At 42.1% G+C, this 18,947-nt stretch overlaps 2 protein-coding genes across 5 annotated transcripts in view; one reads left to right on the top strand and one right to left on the bottom strand.

Annotated features, from left to right (window-relative positions):
• dock6 (dedicator of cytokinesis 6) overlaps positions 1-18,947 on the bottom strand; it is a 31,592-nt gene that overhangs the window by 10,849 nt on the left and 1,796 nt on the right. Inside the window, exons 2-28 of one of the 4 annotated variants that reach the window (XM_079645794.1) lie at positions 18,437-18,521; positions 17,732-17,910; positions 17,447-17,515; positions 17,196-17,319; positions 16,215-16,427; positions 15,078-15,163; positions 14,910-14,976; positions 14,494-14,643; positions 13,807-13,887; positions 13,419-13,575; positions 13,149-13,279; positions 11,849-11,942; positions 11,593-11,755; positions 8,109-8,226; positions 7,139-7,209; positions 6,916-7,054; positions 6,715-6,816; positions 6,522-6,608; positions 5,021-5,252; positions 4,138-4,302; positions 3,814-3,986; positions 2,662-2,763; positions 2,224-2,310; positions 1,702-1,797; positions 1,399-1,539; positions 956-1,069; positions 686-856 (exon numbers count right to left, since the gene is read on the bottom strand). In XM_079645794.1, the coding sequence (XP_079501920.1) occupies positions 686-856; positions 956-1,069; positions 1,399-1,539; positions 1,702-1,797; positions 2,224-2,310; positions 2,662-2,763; positions 3,814-3,986; positions 4,138-4,302; positions 5,021-5,252; positions 6,522-6,608; positions 6,715-6,816; positions 6,916-7,054; positions 7,139-7,209; positions 8,109-8,226; positions 11,593-11,755; positions 11,849-11,942; positions 13,149-13,279; positions 13,419-13,575; positions 13,807-13,887; positions 14,494-14,643; positions 14,910-14,976; positions 15,078-15,163; positions 16,215-16,427; positions 17,196-17,319; positions 17,447-17,515; positions 17,732-17,910; positions 18,437-18,521 (3,397 nt within the window). The remainder of the gene's footprint in view (positions 1-685; positions 857-955; positions 1,070-1,398; positions 1,540-1,701; positions 1,798-2,223; positions 2,311-2,661; positions 2,764-3,813; positions 3,987-4,137; positions 4,303-5,020; positions 5,253-6,521; positions 6,609-6,714; positions 6,817-6,915; positions 7,055-7,138; positions 7,210-8,108; positions 8,227-11,592; positions 11,756-11,848; positions 11,943-13,148; positions 13,280-13,418; positions 13,576-13,806; positions 13,888-14,493; positions 14,644-14,909; positions 14,977-15,077; positions 15,164-16,214; positions 16,428-17,195; positions 17,320-17,446; positions 17,516-17,731; positions 17,911-18,436; positions 18,522-18,947) is intronic. The other 3 variants (XM_079645795.1, XM_079645796.1, XM_079645797.1) reach the window with 3 other exon arrangements.
• On the top strand, positions 8,873-11,408 carry angptl8 (angiopoietin like 8). The gene is made up of 4 exons (XM_079645798.1): positions 8,873-9,348; positions 9,752-9,895; positions 10,943-11,053; positions 11,130-11,408. Exons 1-4 carry the CDS (start codon positions 8,992-8,994, stop codon positions 11,145-11,147), a joined length of 630 nt encoding a protein of 209 aa, XP_079501924.1. The 5' UTR covers positions 8,873-8,991; the 3' UTR covers positions 11,148-11,408.

Here is an 18,947-nt window from a genome sequence, read left to right as displayed (position 1 = left end):
GACAGACATTACGAGAGCGAGACAGTTTGTCCCCGTACCACTGGTTGAAAACCACTGCTGTAGACCACTGCCGGTACGTGCGCTGGGAGCGCACCGTTTAAGTTTGAAAGTTGAAAAGTTTGTGTGTCTGAAATGCTATGTGATACAGTACAGTTTACACAGCACAGTACATGTTCTGTAGCTACTATTGCACTAAATGGTAACACTTGAATACGTTATGAAATATGCAACTTGTTTGTTGAAATGTTAATAAATGGGAGCTTCCTCAAACAGCCATCTCTTTCCCGACAATCCCCTCTGTGCACGAACCCTTACATATGGTAATTAAACATTAAAACACCTGCGGCTTATAGTCCAGTGCGGCTTATATATGTACACATCATTCAATTTAGCTGCTGCGGCTTATATTCAGGTGCGCCTTATAGTCCGGAAATTACGGTATATACAAAATAATAGGGCTTAATCAAATAGCTTAAAGTAACATTCATAACTTTCACATTCAGATTATAAAACAAAAGAAATAAGGATTTTGTTGAGGTGTTTTCGGGGTGATGACATCATAAAATATGACGACAGACATACAAAGCTTCTTTTGAAAAAGGTCAATAGAAGCTTTCAATGTAAAAAAAAGTATATTAAAGCAATTTAAATCAGATATATTGTGTTTTCCCGCCCGCTTTAGTACCTGTGAGGTGGTGGAGGAGGTGGAGGGGGAGGGGGAGGCTGGGGGGCTGAGAGTGGAGCACGGCAGGTTGAGGATGACGTAGTGCTCGTGGCTGCACACGATGCGAGTGAAGTCCACCCTCAGGGCAATCAGAGAGCTGGGGTTCTGCGCCGTGTGAAGCTTGTTGGCGATCTGTTTAACACACCGATTTGTTTAAAACAGTATCAAATGTGCCCGGGAGCTTTAGGATTTAAAATGTTTGATATCAAAGGAAAACAAGGAGAGGAGCACCTGTTTGTAGTAGGAGCGGATGAGGTTGAACACAAAGCCCCGGTCCATGAGAGACAGCAGGTCATTCAGGAAAAAAGCCAGACTGCTATTCAACCTCTCCACAAGCTCCACATCCTGAGAGAGAGAGGGAGACGGAGGGGGGAGAGAGAGAAGTGTGGACAAGAGTGAACAAGAGTAGATATGATTAAATAAAAGGGAAGATACTGTATGATATATTAAAAAAGAAAAAAAGACATTTTCTGTAAGATTGGGTTATTAAAATCACTGAAACCAATGAAGATTGAGCATGCTTAAGAGATAAGGCTACTTTCTATTGGTTAAGAACTTTAACACACCATCTGGCCATCTTTAATAATTCAACATTTTGTTCATTAACAGCAAATGGACTTTCATCAGTTCATTTCTTGAACTGCTTGTGGTTTGGCTTGTGGGATTTGGGTTACCTTGTGGTATCGATTGGCGATGTCTGCGCTGATGGCACACACAAGGGCAGCGACGTCGTCCACAAAGCGGTCAGGGAAACGCTGACGCCGGGCAACGTCCAACTTCGAGGTCAGGAACAAGTGGTGGGACATGCTCTTTGTCTAAAAGAGAGGAAGTATATGGAAACAGTCACTTAATGAGAATATGAACTATCCTGCTATTACAATGGTTCCTCAAGTAGTAAAGGTGTGTGGTAGCATTTGGAGTTTTCTCTCTTAAGAAAGTGGTGTCAGATGAATACAGTTCTACTAAGCCATACTCACCATAAGCTGGAAGAAGAACCAGGCCTGCTGCAGCGCTGCCTCCCTCACCGTGCTGGTGCTCACCACCCACTGCAGAGACAGCTCCTCATGGAGCAGCTGCCCATGGACCAACATGGAGACCAGTTTAGCTTACATTGCATTTTTCTAATATAATAGATGAGTTTTAAGATTACAGTGGTGTGTGTTTCTTAATAGTTAATAAAATCCATAATTCAGGTAAATAATATTTCAAATTAAAAGCAATAAGTGTTTTGTGTAAAATGTTGGTCAAATGTTAAATGTGTGGTAGTAAAAATAACTAATTTATTAGTAAATCTACCAGAGACTGAGCATATGAAATATTCAATGTATCAACAAACATAAATCACATCAACTTACAGAAAGAGACAATTGTTAAAATGTCATGAATGACGATGAATGTTCATGACAGGGAAAGTTGATGAAAGTTAGGACTTCAAAATGGGTTAGTTTGATGTGAAAAATGTAACTTTTACAGTTTGTCATGGTAGATGTCAGCTTTACCTTCTTGGTAATCTGCCTGGGGGGAACTGAAAACAAGGCCACGCTGTCCAGAAAGGCAGACATGCGATTGCAGCTGCGGTCGCTTGCCTGACATGGAGTGGTGGGTGAGGTGAAGCCACGGAGATGAGGACAAAGTGACGTGAAAATGGATGAATGGAAATTGATGGGTGGGCAGAGAACTCTTTATAATCTCTGGTAAGAGCCACAGGCAGAGATTATGTCTCTCAAACCCAACAGATATGGTCTGTTAGTTGGCGGTGAGAGGATGAACTGAGAAAGACAGACGAGATGCAACATGTGTGACAGGAGGCTAGCAGAGTGAGAGGCAGACAGAAACACTGAGGTAAGGAACGACCCGCGAGAGTTGATCAGAGATGGAACAGGATGGAGGTGGTGAGTAGGAGGTGAAGGTGAGGAGGAAGAGGAGGGATTTGGCACCTGCTTGAGCTCACAGCTGGAGTTGGGGTTTCGGCGCAGCACAGATCTGGAGCCCCCGGGGGCATAAGCAGAATTTACCCAGGAGTGGGAGCGGTCAATGCCCTGCCGAAAGCCACCAGGAACACACACAACACACACACACAGAGTGCGGCAGGAGGCAAGGGCACAGTGAGTAAAGGGAGGTCATTTATAAACAAGATTACTTAAGGGATAACAACAATAACGGTAAGAGACAAATATGGGTCAAGGGGTGTAGAGAAGGGAAGCTTGAATTAGCAAAGAAAGCAAGGGGGGGGGTGGAATCAAAGGGAGGGCTGGAGGTACTGAATGTAACAGAGGCACAAAGAATAATTACATAAGCAGCATCATTAACTGTGGGCACAGAGATATCAGTCAACCTAAGCGTATTCAATCTGCAGTGACTGTGAAACACTGACTAAGAAACACATTGACAGACTGATATTGCAAACACATGAACCCTGTGTGGGAATGTCATCTGGGAACCATGAAAACACACACTTTCATTTGTTGATGTTGTATCTTTTCTAAATGTACTAGGGATAGAACAAGATGGAGATTCATAATACAAAAGAAAAACCCCACATATATTACACACTTAGCAAATGAAAGTAATGTGCACAATAAACCCCTATGAGAACACAAGGCAGAGAGCAAATACATAACAGACTTTTAGAGCAAAACATGCAAAATGTAAAACTTTAAATCTGTAACGGAAGTATTTAACTGCCCGAAGGACTTGAAAAAAACAACTTTCGCCCCAAAATGACCATTTGTGTAACAATTAGCCGCCCTGTGTTGCCTTGAATTATTTGTCTTGCATACAAGAACAAAGACTGAAAAATGGAGAGAATTCTTCAGGAATTGTAGTAAATGGAAATGTGTCTGTTGTGCTAAATATTTTAACAAAAATGCACGTGTTTGGGAAGTAGTGAGCATACCACTGGATAAATAAGACTTGGATTATACGGCACGTGTCGCGTGAAGAGACTCTTTGTCCACCTCGGAGGCTTTCAAGAATAATTCAAGGTGACTTAGTTATACAATTGATCTGGTTTTGAGGGTGAAGTATTTATTAGATAAGAACACACAGCAGTTGTACAGCTCTTATGAGAATAGCAAGGTGCAGCTCACCTTGCTCCCGATGATCCTCTGCACCTCCTCGTCAGGAGACACCGGAGTGCTGGCCAGGTCGGGGTTGGAGTTGCTGATGCTCTTGGAACGGGCCAGGTGGAGGCTGCTCGGCCGGGCTGTCACTCTCGATAAGGTGGCATACTGCATCGGTATGTCGTAGGACTGCTTGCCAGCTACTCATGGAGATGGACGAATAGAAATGTTACACGGTGAAATATTAGCGAGTCAACTGCCATGTGCCCGATCTAAAGTGTGCATGTGGGGCAGCGAGAGGCTCTTTCTGCTCCTCAGATAGCGACTGTGCGGCTCAGATGGAGGACTCACCCGTTGCGGGGACTGGAGGTTCGGCGGTCGGCAGGCGGAAGCAGTAGTGGATGTAGGACGACAGCAGGTTGTTGCGGCTGTGCTGGTCCTGGTTCCCCTCCAGGTTCTTGTGGATCTGGTTGACCAACAGAGAAATCGCTTCGAAGGAAGCCCGGCCAAGGTTCACTGCGGAGAATTTAAAGCGAGTATAGCATGTGTTGATTAACCAAACTATGGTTTTAAACAGGGCATAATATTAGACTGTCATTTTAAGATTTCATCATTTCTGCTTGAAATATTCATCTTTATGCTTGTCCACACTTTACTCTATTTGATGTTGGCCCGAGCATATAGCATGTCTTTTAGTGTTTCTATGTAGCTGAAAATAAGAAAGCTAAGGATGGATAAGTATAAGTAAAATACATATTTTTTCTTATCTTGCAAAGACATTGATTATGAACCAAAATAAATCAAAATAAGGCCGAAAGGCGATATTTTTAGGCACAAGTAGGCCTACGTCTTACTTTTTTATTTAATGAATATTTCTATTGTTTTTTTTAAATCTTGTTTTTGTGGCCTTTGCCTCAAAGCCATTTGTATTGCCTGTGGATGTTAGAACAGAGCATTTAATAAATAAAGACATACACAATTCATAGTCTTGTTATCTTCAATAACAGTCAAATGTATAATAGGAAACAGGATGCACAGTAGTGTTGAAACTTTAGTCTGTTTGCACAATTAAAGGTTGAAAATCAATCAGTGTGCTCCAGTCCTCTTATGTCCCTTGGAAGTAGCGGTTAATCGTCATCACATTATCCACTCAAATGATCAAAATTAGCATTTCAGCGTTGCTCTGGGAAGAGCACTTCAGATCTTAAATGGCTGTCCTTCAGAACTCACTCACCGATTTGGCCCGCGATGACCGGTGGGTAGACGATGAGCTGAATGAGCTTGTTGAGCAGCTGGTGCAGGAACCTGACACAGGTATCCAGCAGAGCCCCTCTCAGGGCAGACATGCTGGCCTTCAGCTCCCCCTCCATGTTTGCCTCGGTAATGATGACGTCCTTCAGGCGGAAGGGGAACGAGTACTCCTCCAGAACATACACTAGAGTGAAGAACTTATCCAGGTGGGGGTCCTAGAGTTAACAACAGAATGAATATTAAGTATCACTTGAACTCGCTGATGTAATACGTGCAGTATGGGCTCCCTGCTTCTTCTAGAATTGATTTGAAAGTGCTTCAACTTGAATACAAAGCTGAGCATCGCCTACACCACAGACTCCCTGTTGTCTTATGTTCCTTCACGAGCCATTAGATCCGCCACGTCTGTTTTTCTAGACACTCTAAACCCCACTAAAGAGACAATTGGGGATATGGCTTTTTCCTGCTATGCTCCCAAACTGTGGAAGAGCAAACCCAGAGAAATGAGAGAGATGGCTCTGGAAATGTTTACACAAGACTTAAAAACTTCTCTTCAACCAAACCTTCTTCAAGCAACATTGACTAGCTCATCTTTTAAATGGCTTTTTCCCTCTGCAACACTGAGATGTAGTCTTTATTATCTCTCAATGTGTTTCCTAATTTGTTTCTTCTTTAAAGCACTGAGAGCTGCATTTATTGTATTTAAGCAATAGCTCACGACAGGCCGTGGTATATGCTCATTATATCACAGCTAAGGAGCGTGGTTCGGCCCGACGCGAAGCCCCTTAGCTGTTTCCAGCTGTTTCCAGTTTCAGCCCAACTGTGTTTCTCAGGCGCGGAGGGATACTGACTTGTTGTGAAAAGTAACTTACAATTCTACCCGTGGGATACGCTCAGTATATCACGGCTAAGAACCAATCAGATTGCTTGATTTGACTTGTCCGTTTTATAATATGTATATATATTTGTGTGTCTGTGATATTATTATTACGGTACTTATGTATTCTATCTCCCATTGTAAAAAGTCCTTGGGTTTCTTGAAAGGCGCTATATAAAATCTAAATTATTATATATATTCTGATACAATCAAACTTTATTATTAATTAATTAATAATAATTATTGAATTATTGTTATAATGATACACTGCTGGATGCATATGTAGGGCTTCAGACTTGTAACACACTAATACACAATAAAGATGTATTATTTATCGCTCTATATAAAAATGTGTCATATTTAATTAACAATAAATGAAAACTAGGGAGGCTATAATAAATAATTATAATATAATTTTCAAGAAGTCCCCTGACACTTACCTATTTACAAAAGGCTTTTTAAAAGTGGGAGAATACCAAGTAGAAGATAGAAGAAGAAGAAGAAGAAGAAGAAGAAGAAGAAGAAGAAGAAGAAGAAGAACCATTCTTCCACTCTGTTGTTATATACATGTGAAAGAGAAACGTAAGCATAAAAAGCACGTGTGTACCTGAGTGTGGACGGAGGAGGCGGCCGTCACCTCCACATTGAACACTCCTTTGTGGTTATCCACCCACTTCATGCCTGGGAGCTGGACCTGCCGCAGAGTGACATCCAACTCAGTTAACACTCAGTCCCATCACAACAGGAGAAGGTAATGACAGGCTGACTGATATACACATCATCTCTTTCAACACACTCACGTCAGGGGTGAGCACAGAGTAGCTGGGCGGGGGCTTCTCCACAGACACAGGCAGACTGAAGGAGCCGGTGCGCAGTCGGCCATGCTGCATCAGAGGGATCCACTGCAGGCAGACAGAGAGTCACGCGATCACTCACCGATGGCAAGACAAAAGAAGGAGCGATCAAACGAGCAAGTGTGTGGGGGTGAGGAGTGTACTCACAGTGTAGCCCACAGGGGTCTCCAGGGGGGTGTTCAGCTTGGTTTGGCAGCTGATGTGGTAGAAGGTGAACAGGAGATGGTGGTTGTCTGTTAGATTGGCAGGAATCTTCATCTTTATCTCCTCATAGAACTCAGGAGATCTGTTGGCAAGAGTTAAACACAATGTTAAAGGCAAGTTGGACAGACTCCAGTGCAGTGAAGGTCAGCAGGAGACGGGGCCTTACTTGTTATGGTAGATGATGGGAGTGTACGCATCCTGCATGAACTCAGAACTACTGGACTTCCCAAAGATGACCTGGTCAAACAGCAGAGTGTACATTTAGTTTCTCCTTGACAAATAGGAGGATATCCTTTGACATGAGTATCCTTATGGATCATACAAAGACTTGCACTGTCAACAAAAACAAACTGTTTTTAAGTTTCCCTCTAGAGATGTGTGCAACCTAGGGCTGCAAATACGGATTATTTTCAAGATCGACTCTACTGCCACAAATATTTTTTAATTAACTGATAACCATTTAGGCTGTGAAGCTTTGAAAAATAGACATTACAATTTCACAGAGCAAAACTTGACGTCTTCAAACACATTTGCTTTGTTAAAGCAAAAGACCAAATAGCGGAACATATTGAGCTCAGAACGATGAATTATGTAAAGCCAGGAAAACCCTCTCATGAGGCTGGAATCAGACATTAAAATCTGAACAATGACTGAAATGATTCATAAAACTGATGAATCGATAACCAAAATAGCCAATTACTTTTCATGCTATCGACTAATTCTTCAAGCTATTTCTCTTCAGACCTTACATTTTAATACTCATATGGTTCAGTTTAACGGCACAAATGTGATTTCTTAAAAAAAAAAAAAATATTGTTTCTTCTCAAAAACTGAAAGCCTTCTAGTCTTAGACTGCGTTTAGATGATTCTGCATAGTGAATGTCAAACCTCCAATCAGGTTACAAGAAACACACAGTGTTACTTTAAGCCAGTAATGCTTAGTGGGAATCAACCATTTGATATTCAATAAACAAAGAGTTCATACAGAAAAACAGATCACTAAGTTTTCCTTCCCTCTGTGCTCGGATAAATGCCCCTTTGATGAAGCTCACTCTTCCACTAAACCCTCGTATACTATTACACTGCCGCAAGCTGCCCTTTGTGACTGGAGCTTCTTTATGCTGAGTGTGACTCACCTGCAGAGCTTGACTTGGGTCCTCTGCGGCCATGAACTGAACCTTCACAGCGATGTTTCTCACGGACCCCTGGCGACTGCTGAAGTTCAGACTTTGTGGGTAAACATAGAGGAGATTCCTGAAAGTCAAAATGATAAAAAGGCAGAAAATGAGACCACAAGGACAGAATTGAATAAAACGACAGCAAATCCATGAAGGAGTTAAAGGAACATTTTCTTTTTGGTTAATGACATCAAATGACAATCATAAAAGAACATAATATACTAAGATGTAGGCAGCCTAGCTGGATCTTATTATGTTGTCTGATTCTGTTTCAATAATCCCTCAAAACCTACAAAAGCATTTATTAGAAAATCAAAAGATAAGATTTCCATGTGTGCACACGAGGGGAAAGTGTGACCCTGTATTGGCTAAGTGAAAGTAACCATAACTACTGTCCAAGGCAAACATAAAGAGGTAACATCTGTTCATATTTTATTTAAACAGCGGTGTTTATTCGCTTGTCAAGGGGCAATGACACACCAAAAAAAATCACATAACTTTAAAATAACTTAAAAAAATAAATGTACAGCGCAGATTATGATTATACATGTTCTGTATCAAACACAAGAAAACCAGATTTATATAAATGTATTTCACGTGTGTTCACGACCTGAATGACTAAATGTGTCTCTCAGGGGTTAAAGCAGGCAGGGCCACTGGGACTAAGGCCACAGACAAGACCTGGGATCAAACCCCAGCTGAGCTAATGTTTCACTATGGTATTGCATGTAGACATACAATATAAGGCGCACTGACCACCCTCCGAACTCATCGTCCACTGGGGATCCTGATGATGCTAACATCTCAGCTGCGACAGAGAAGTACGCATTGAACCGAAACAATGAAACAGACATTAGACCGCAGTGAGTTTGTGACTGCTGTCATGAAGATGATCTGGGTTCTGTGCCTGCTATTTTTGGCCGAGGGTTTGAGAGCAGTCCATGCAGCTCCGGTCAGGAGGAGGACCAGCGAGGTGAAGGACAAGGCTGCGCCGAAGGAAGAAGTCAATATTCTCCTGTTCGGCGTCGTGCAGTTCAGCGAATCGCTCAACTATGTTCATGAGACCACCGAGGCGAAGATAGTGAAAATCAGACAGACTTTGAGGAGCCATGAGGGGACTCTAGAAAAGCTGGAGAGGCAGACTGAGCAGGCTGTGGAGGTGGAGAGACAGATAAAAGCAGCCATAGAGTCGCTCCAGGTAAGAAAACACCCAAATATGTCAACAACAGATTCTTCGGGTGCTGCTTGTGTTGTTGCAGGAGAGATAATCGCTGACTATCAAACTGCAGATCTAACGTGCAGGAGCAGAGCGGATAGACACAATATGTAGAGAATGTAAAATCGCAGACAGATTACAGAGAAAGAAAATAGACATAGTAGCAGATCTATTCTATGTCTACAAAAACGCTAATGCAGCTGTTCTTAGTTACTGTAGGCATCTGACTCGTTTCCTTTTGTAAGACCCTTTTCCCTGATGTATATGGATCAATGAAGCTCTTTCATCTGAGATAAGAGAGTGAGGGTGTCGTTAGAGAGCTGCCAGCTGCACTGGGATGGTTGTTTGGGGACGAGGATAATATGTGCAGATGCTGCTTTGACAGGCGCAGATGGCCAAGCAACAGGCTCAGACCAACATGACTAAAGACTGGCTGGCCAGCGTGGAGCAGGAAGAGGTGGAGCTCCAAACTAAAGTGAAGAAGCTGGAGATGTATCTCAACACCAGCATCAGCATCAAAGAGCTGCAGGTAACAGAGCGCTGGAACATAGAGATAAAATACCAGGGTTGGGAACCGAAACTCGGTTCCAGATGAGAACCGATAAGAAAATGCCGGGTACCGGGTACCCGTACAAAATACACATTTTCGGTTCTGCTTAACGGTTCCTAAACGCGGTAGACCCTGTATTCCACCTGGTCCGTCTGCGCCGCGGCGACCAGGTGGAATACAGGGTAAGAGCGGACTGGTCATCTGTGTGTTCTGGAGAATCACAGAACGGCCGGTCGTCAGCGGGCCGTTGACGGTCAGCTCGGTTCGCTGACGGCCGGCACCGCCCTTAATTTTTTAAAACGGCATCATGTAAGTTGCGCTGACAGGCGACAGAGGTCCACAGTTGCCCCGCAGCGAGGCTTCCCCGCCCTCCCATAGACAGTTCACGAGCTCATTCACTTCATAACACCAAAGATGGGTCGCGGTAAACGCTCTAAAGTGAGGCTCCACTACACTAAAAAAGAAAAAGACAAGGCACAGTGTAATGCCTGTTAATAGCTTGCCACAGGCATAGCTCAGTTCAAATAAAGCACAGCTATTGTGCAATACATTTGTATTGCATGTATATTTTTTATTTGTAAAAATGTCAGTTAAAGCTTAAAAGAATAAAGATATTTTTGTTATCTAAACATTTGACCTCTTTCTTTTACAATTTTGGAATCGAAACGGGGAATCGATAAGAACCGGAAACGATAAGCAGAACCGGAATCGATACATTTCAAACGATACCCATCCCTATAATTTTGGATCATTGTTGAGATTACGATTATTTATTGTAATTATTTTAGGGACAACATGTATTACACTTTCACATTGAAAAATCCTGCTCTATCAATATAAGCCCTTACATTTAGTATGAAGCCAAAACCAGGATTCATTTTCAATGCTTTTGCAGCCTTACTTCAGCGTCACACCAGCCCGTGCTTGCTTTTGGTTTTGTAAAAGCACAAGGCGACCAGAAGTATTTAAACACCAGTCACTGATCGGTTACTAAATGAGTTCCCTTTACTATATTGCCGTTTTCAGAAGAGAGCAGAGGAGCAATCCAACACCTTGAAAGGTTTACAGCATTGGACCCAGTTCCAGAAAGAGAACATTGAGACTCAGAATGAGCAGCTCTCCAAACTAAAGATGATGGTGAGTCCTTTGTTAAGTCTTTTGAACGTTTGTTGTTTATATTTGATTAAATGTGTGTTTCATTTTCTTCTTTCAGAGAGAAGCTAAAACATAGACGGTAGCATTCACTACTGAAGTCTCCCAGACTACACTGCACTCCCTTCCAAGCCTGCAATGTGAGCCAAAGATCTACTCTAATGCCAGAAAACATTTGTGCTAGTAATCTTATGATGATGTGCTTGTTGTTGCCGCTTTCTCCGTTTGTGTCTGTTCTTAGTCTTGACTTTGATGCACTAGTAATCTTTGTTTTTAAATGGAACCTATCAAATCAAGTTTTTCTAAATGATTAAACATTCTGTTTCACCAAAGAAAATAAATGTGTATTTTTGTTTTTAAGTTAAAAAAGGAGAGGCAGAAGAAATCAATCGGGACAAATCAATACCTAGACAAACACATTGAGTCAGGCATGTGATGGAGGGGTGAAAGAATATTTGTTCAACGGGTCAACTTAAGCAATGTTTGTGTAAACGTGTGCGTGTGTTTAAGGTGAACACACTCACCTGTAGGTTGTGTGAGGGGTGTATACGTAGCGAGCAGGGAACTCTAGCACGTCTTTGGTCGGGCGCACACGCAGGTCGGGGTACGGCTTCACGTGCAGCAGCTCCGGGGACAGACAGTAGTGAGGGGAGTCCGGAGCGGGGGAGATGTCGATCTTCAACTGGGCTGAGGGACAAAAGATAGGAGACGGTTTATACACAACATCCATAAAGCCTTTCCATGATCCGTTTCAGTTATATTAAGTATGCTCTCGTTTACCTGTGACGGGCCTCAGTCGTCTCAGAACAGATGATGGTCTGCGCATATCTGCCAGGTACTTGTAGAGGTCTTCATCACTCAGTCTGTCCCCCTCCTTCATGGACACAGACAGGAGCAGAGTGTGTATTGGCATGAGATCAATCTCATTATTACATAGTTATAATAGCAGTGCTTCATTACAATGTTAACTACTTGTAGTATTTGTGAACATTGTAGGCTCAATTTCTAATATTTTATCTTAAAACATTAATAGAGAACCGCAGTGACGCACGCGTCCTAAACGCCTTCCGGTTCCTTCCACAAAAAAGCAGTTTCTCCATAGGATTTTGGAAAATAGCTGGAAATAAGGTCTGTGGTAGGTTGACACACATTTAAGAAACGTATAACGTTTGGTTCAGCTGGATAATCTCCACATGTCTACCCTACTTTTATAATTTTCTAATCATAAATCTAGTCGCCAGAAGCAAAATGCTAACGTTATGCTATAAAGGAACTACAGCAGGGTCGCTGCTTCAACGTCACGATCCATATTCAAACATACAGATTCAAAATGGTACAAGTTGAAGCGTTTGTTTGAACAGTTTGCAGGAGGCAGGTACTTGCTTTCAAGCAGAACAGTGCAAACAAACTTAGCGGGAGTGTTTACGTGTTCGGTGTAATGACGTAAAATGACCTCGACAACTTCTGTAGTCCTATTCAGCCACTTGTTAACAACCATCGTTTTTCAGACACGTAAACTCTTCAAAAATCACCAGTGGGGTCACTGCTGATGTATTTAATGCCGTAGAAAAAAAACGTGATCTGTCTCTTCAATGTGTGTCAAACACAGACCTTATTTCCAGATATTTTCCAAAATCCTATGGAGAAATTGCATTGCTTTTTGTCGAAGGAACCGGAAGTGGTAAAAATGCTAACTTACTTCCGGGTTTTAGGACGCGTCACTGTTAAAACCGTTAAAACATACAATTTAAAAAGTATTGCCTGAACTTCTTTATTTTACGATAAAGCCTATAGTAAAAAGCTGTGTGATCCGCCTTGAATGTTATAATGGCAAGTGTTGAGTCTTCTTGAAAGTCATCCATTCTTGAGTGGTCTGTCGTCAAACATATAAGAGGTGTGTAAATACATGTAATAGATTATTGGTAGCTGTTAGCGCCTCACCTTGTTGTCGTTAAAAGTGACAATACTCAGCTTTATTAATAAAGTGATTTGAGAGTAATTTGTCCCCATTACATCAAACATCACAGTCGCGATAATTGTGACAAGATGAACAACTAAATGAGTCATGAGAGAGTCTGACCTGTTTGAAGAAGTTGGTGACGGTCAATGTTGCTGGACGGAAAGTGGCAAAGTTACACATGTCGTCCCCAACACTCATCCGCTCGCACCCCTTTTTCTTTCTGTCATTCCATGTTCCGTGGCCTTTTCGCTCTGGCAGGAGGAAACAACATCACGTTAGAGCGGCATGTGCATGAATGTGACTGCTACAGGGCTTTGTCACTGTAAAATGAACGCTCTGTGTACCTGCACGCTAGAACACTTTGTAAAACCTAGGATGTGTTTTAAGTACCAGAGTCGGAGTCAGAGTCCGAGCGATCCAGACCCCCCACACTGCTGACGATGTTGAGCAGGTGAATGGCCGTCCAGGCGAAAGGCATGCGGAAACGGCCGAGGCGACTACATGACTGCTCTGCCTGCAGACGCAGCTTCTCCAGCTTCTCCTTGTGCTGAGCAGACAAAATATCATACAAAAAACATCAAAAGAGAAAGTTAGGCTGAAAATAACTGCAATGGCCAACCGAGTTGACCCCTGCCAAAATGGATGGTAAATATTGCAGCTTCCCAGACAGAATTGGGTAATGGTTTCTGCCTAGACAGTAAAATGGTCCAATGAGCACGCTGGCCGCCAGCCCTGAGCATTGCAACAATTTAAACAAATATGTTTTTGGCTCCATTACCTTGGAGGAATCAGACTCTTTCATAACCATGTAGGGTTCACAGCATTCTCCAATGTCTCCTTGTTGAAGGACTTTCTCAAGCTGAAATACAAAAAGATGGTTTTTACACCATAAACAAGATTTTTTTAATAACACGCTTATATTTGACCTTAGTTAACCCTCCTGTTATCCTCAGATTTACTTTACACCCTTTATCCATGGGCTCAATTTGACCCCAGTAGTTTAAAACTCAAGACAATGATCATATTCCACATGTTAACCAACATGTATGTCTCTGGTGCTTTAGGTATCTTGGTTGTCTGCCTAAATAACCATTTAAATAAAACATTACCCCAACCTTCCCCCCCACAGACCCCTTTATACATCCAGAATTCCTATTATGTGAAAAAAATATAAATCACCATAAAATCTCCAAAGTGCGTTCAGGACATTTAAAAAAGATCTTTATGTTCATTTTATGTTTACCCATTAGTCCTCACTAAATTAGGAAAAGTCATGAAATACTAAGCAAAACAAATAATGTGAACCATTTTTTTAGATACGTTAAACATTGAATGGGGTCACATTGACCCCAAGGAGGGTTAAGCAGCATTTAAATGCCAAATGAAATGCAAACAAGGTAATACAATTATTTTTCCAATAACATAAAGTCAGATTCTTCTGTTTACAATTAGGTTCTCTCAGTACCTTAATGACCAAGAAGATATCGGCCGAAGGGTAGGTGATGGAGAAAATGGCAGAACGGGCCATTGTGGAAATGGCTACGTGAGGTGTGTGGGGTTTAAGCATTCCTTTCATCTGATCTGAGTTCAGGTCGAAGTAGAAATTCTCAGAGATCTGTTGGAGAGACGATGGAGATAAGCAGGAAACAGCAGAGGGAGGGGGAGAAAGAGGATAATGGAAATGCACGACAAGGGATTTTTATTCAGTTTTAATTCAGTCATCTAAACCGCAAGACCACTTAGAGCTTCTTGAGACAAGGGAAATTCAATTACCGTAGGTAGGCATGAGCTCAGCATTACGTAAGCGGTTTTACAGAGTCAAAGTAATTGGTAGAATAATGATCAAATAAAAACTGATATGCTTGAACAAAAAGAAAATACCTTTTTCTTTTCCTTGACGTCATACAGGGCAAGTGTTCCAAATATTGGCTCAATTTCTATTTCAAACCTGAACATCGGAAAAAATATAGTTGGAGAGCATCGTGGGTATAATGATTATACGATTTATTATAATGATCATTTCAGACATATATTCTAAATATTACTCACTTCAGAGACAGGCACTTAACCATGATCCTCTGACCACAGTGTTCCTTAGGCACTTCAGGGGCAGAGCATCTCTCTACTGCTTCATCCTGTCACACACACACACAAAGAGCCATGTTCAATACACACACCGGCATGACATTTACACAGATGTCATGGCAACCTAGTGGCAGAGAAAGCCAAAGTGTGTACATAGATATAAAGGAAGAAGGATGGAGCTGGAAAAGGAGAACATTGAGGGGGAAGAAAAACAAACAGTTGCTGGGTTTGTAGGCATTATGGACTTCCACTTTAAGCGAGCATCCAATTATGTGACTGAGCTGAACAAATGGAAACTAAATCTACCAACATTTCCAAACGAGTCCTGCTGGTTGTAGTAATACTCTCTGAGATTATTCACTAATATAATAAAACATGCACTGAGGAGTTTATCGCTTCAATCGTCTACATTTTTAATATCAACACGGATTGGACCTCCAAATAAAAGGGAATATCATTTTTAATATAAATTAGCAATTATTAAAAGCTCCACTATTAAACTGTTTTTCATCAATATATTATAGGTTTCAGATATATACAAAACATGTCTCTGAAGTGTTTGGCTCGAAATACCAAACAGATCATTGCAGCATTACCCATAATCCCCTCTGTTTCAGCCCTGTTTCAAAAGTGCTGATTCTCTGTCTGTTACTTTAGATGAAAATAAGGAGCCCATCCCCACGCCCCTCTGAGAGATATTTGGTTAAAAAGAACACAATGGTGCTCTAGGAGGAGATTCAGGTGATAAGGTTGGGGGGGGGGGGGGGGGGGGGGTTACCTTGGTTGGTTATTGGCTAATGACAAAAATCCCCAAAAAATCGTTATGACATCATAAAGTGGCCAAAATCTGATCAGCTCATTTTCAGACAGGTTTTTATAAAAATGGATCAGGACAAAAAGTGAGAGAATCTCTTTTCCTGAAACTTTCAGAATCTCCTTACCCAGAGGGGACACATGTTGATGTATAAAAGACATCAACAAGTGGATTTTGCATAATAGGTGACCTTTAAGTATCTTCTGTATATTATAAATTCACAGTTTTTTGACAATAACATAGCTTTTACTAGCAGAAAGGCAGATATGGGATGGTGTAATTCGAACCTCATCGGGGGGCGGGTAGAGGCCCAGCAGGTCGCTGTGGCGCCCCTGCAGGCGGGCCTCAGTATTGCGGCGGTCCATGTCCTCGGCGGCTGCTCGCTCCAGCACAGACGGCAGGATCGCGTCTGGGGAGGAATTCTTCAAGTCGAAAATACTGGAGGCCCAGCTTCCCCGAGGAGTCTCATCGAGGCTGACTGAACGGCGCTTTGCATCATCCTGAAGCACACGAGAGTGAGACAAAGAGGTGAGATCATGTGTTTTTCTTTCCCCCTTCCAGGCAAATATGTCACCTAAGTGCTCACAGCAGATGATTTAGAAAAGCAAGGAGAACAATATGCTAGAGATCTGATAACCTTTTTACCCCTTTAGTATGACTCATGTGGTGACTGTGGAATGGATAATGGACAAGGTATTTCCATTGATCCATTACTCATTGTCCATATGATCAACTCGCTGAGCACAATGCGACTCATACCGCCTTCCCCATCATGAGACACAAGCTTTATTGACTGGCTTCACTCTACCTGAGCTGCAACCATTAGTCAAGTAATGGATCAGCCAAGCAACAGAAAATAAGAACAGACTTTTTGATAATTGGTTATTTGTTTGGATAATGTTTCACGTCCGGCTTTATCTATAGTTATTATAATATTAAACGGATTATATTCGGGTTTAAAAACTATTTTTAAAGACAAAACTTTGGAATTTTATAAACTTAGAAGAACATACATCTTTTTGGGTTTTGGACATTCTAATGACCATTTCAATTGATTTAAAAAAACAAGAAAAAACTAGCTAAGGCCCAATTCTACAAATCTCTTGGTCCAGGTGCCAAATCATAGTTCAGGGGCATATTAAAGCCTTCTTAGCTTTTCCTCCTGGCAACACTGTAGAGATAAGTAGATAAGTCTAATGAACCTTAAAAGACTGAATGGTCACTCAGCCGTCACGATAACAAGTGCTTTGAACATCTCCACCAGCTACCTGGTCGTCATGACGCTCCGAAGCAGCCTCGTCCAGCTCAAAGGTCTGTTTTTGCAGCCCTCGCTGCCTCTCCCTCTGCCGCTCAGAGCTCTGAGGGCTGTACGTGGTGCTGTAGCGCTGATATCTGAAGGAAATCAGAAGAAAAGTTCCCCTTGTCTTAATGTTACTGTCAATGATGTGAACAGTGAACTGGGAAAAGTAGATGAAACGTGTACTTGAAGGATAAGTCAGCTACAGCTGGCACCACTTACTTCCTTTGAATGACGAGCCAGTCATCTGTGTAGACTGCCAAGGCATCTCTCACTCTGGGATCTAGAGAGCTACATAGGAGAAAAACACATTAATAATTGAGCAAAGCATGCTTTTAATATTTATGTTCATTCAGTGTCTCAGAGAGAAAGGCTTTGTTCTTATCTCTGGTAATGCCTGTCCTCCACAACAGTTATATTAATCCTCTGTGTGTGGAGCAGTATAAAGAAGACCATAAAGGGATGTGATGCAGTGCGAGGGTTGGGTTGGCCATTAGTGGGACTCACTCTTCCTCTTCAGGCAGTGGGGGCTCCAGTGTAATGCACTCTTTGTCCAGCGGGAGGAGCTCCAGGTCGTCCTGGGGGAACTCCATGAGCTGCCGGAGCGGTCCGGGCTCCACCCCCGGAGCGTGACTGCTCACATACTCTTCGAAGTCCACAGGCTCAACCACCTCCGTCAGGGGCAACTGTCAATAAAGGTTAGACTTTTAGGTTCACATTGACATGGCCATAATCACAGATCATTATCTGATCAGCAAGATCAGAAGGACTTACAAGGATCAGTAGAAAGAGACAGGATGCCGTGAGGATGGGTTTTTTAACAAGTATTCCTCATTTTCAAGGAAACGACTGCTTTTTGCTGTATTAATTCTAAACTACCCGTCGTCCATGTAATGTTGTGCAACAACAGACGTGTTTCCAAAACAAAGATTATTATATAACTTCCTCTTACTCTCTCTTGGGTGGGCTTTCTTGCAGAACCCCTGCATGACTGTTGGAAAACACAAGTGAGCAAAAGCAGCTCTATCATGTTTCAAAACCCTGTGCACACAATCATCTGATCTCCTTGTAAATGTCCCCTCTGTGGGACGAATAGAGGTATTCTGATTCCTTTTATCTAAACTTAAAATGAATAAGCAAGTTACTCATCAACTACTAATCTTGCCAATTGGTCCTTTCATCGGCTGGCAGGTTAAACACAGGGTGACTCACAGGTTGGTGTGCGCCTCGTTTCTTGGAGAGCTGAGGAGAGCCATAATCTCTGGAAACTTGTTTTCTGACTTCTGCAGCCACCGTCCTGAGCAAGAGAAAGAGAGGAGAGAAGTGTCAGCTGGGAAACAGTCAACAATGTACAGGCATGAAGTTTAACTGTAAATAATTATGTTAGTGGGCAAGATCTGTGCTGTTCAGGATGTATACAAAATAAAGTAATTTGATTTAAGCTGATGCAGAAATGTCATAATCATGCCAATGTTTGCATGCTCAACTTAGGGACCTTAGAAATAAAACCACAGCATTAGAAACTAGGCTGCATTCATTAATTGTACAGATATCTGCATGAATTAAATACTTTTTTAAATTGATGAGGCTAATTATGTTTCAGATTCTGTCCTAAAGTTCTATAAACTGTAAAGCACAAGTTCTTTAGCTTGTGGTACTGTGAGGGAGGGCCAGCAGCTGTTCTGAACAGCGACTCGAGCAGATCTCACAGAGAGGTGGCGAT

Source organism: Notothenia rossii, assembly GCF_949606895.1.
Source record: "Notothenia rossii genome assembly, chromosome: 8".
Taxonomy (NCBI): Eukaryota; Metazoa; Chordata; class Actinopteri; order Perciformes; family Nototheniidae; genus Notothenia; species Notothenia rossii.
The sequence above is the reverse complement of the archived record's forward strand: the minus strand, read 5'-3'. Positions and strand labels throughout refer to the sequence as shown.

Excerpts from the sequence above, each read along its gene's own strand:
- angptl8 (XM_079645798.1), top strand. The coding sequence starts at position 8,992 with ATGAAACAGACATTAGACCGCAGTGAGTTTGTGACTGCTGTCATGAAG. Across the intron at positions 9,349-9,751 it reads CAGCCATAGAGTCGCTCCAG|GCGCAGATGGCCAAGCAACA; the intron begins GTAAGAAAACAC and ends CTGCTTTGACAG. Across the intron at positions 9,896-10,942 it reads TCAGCATCAAAGAGCTGCAG|AAGAGAGCAGAGGAGCAATC; the intron begins GTAACAGAGCGC and ends TGCCGTTTTCAG.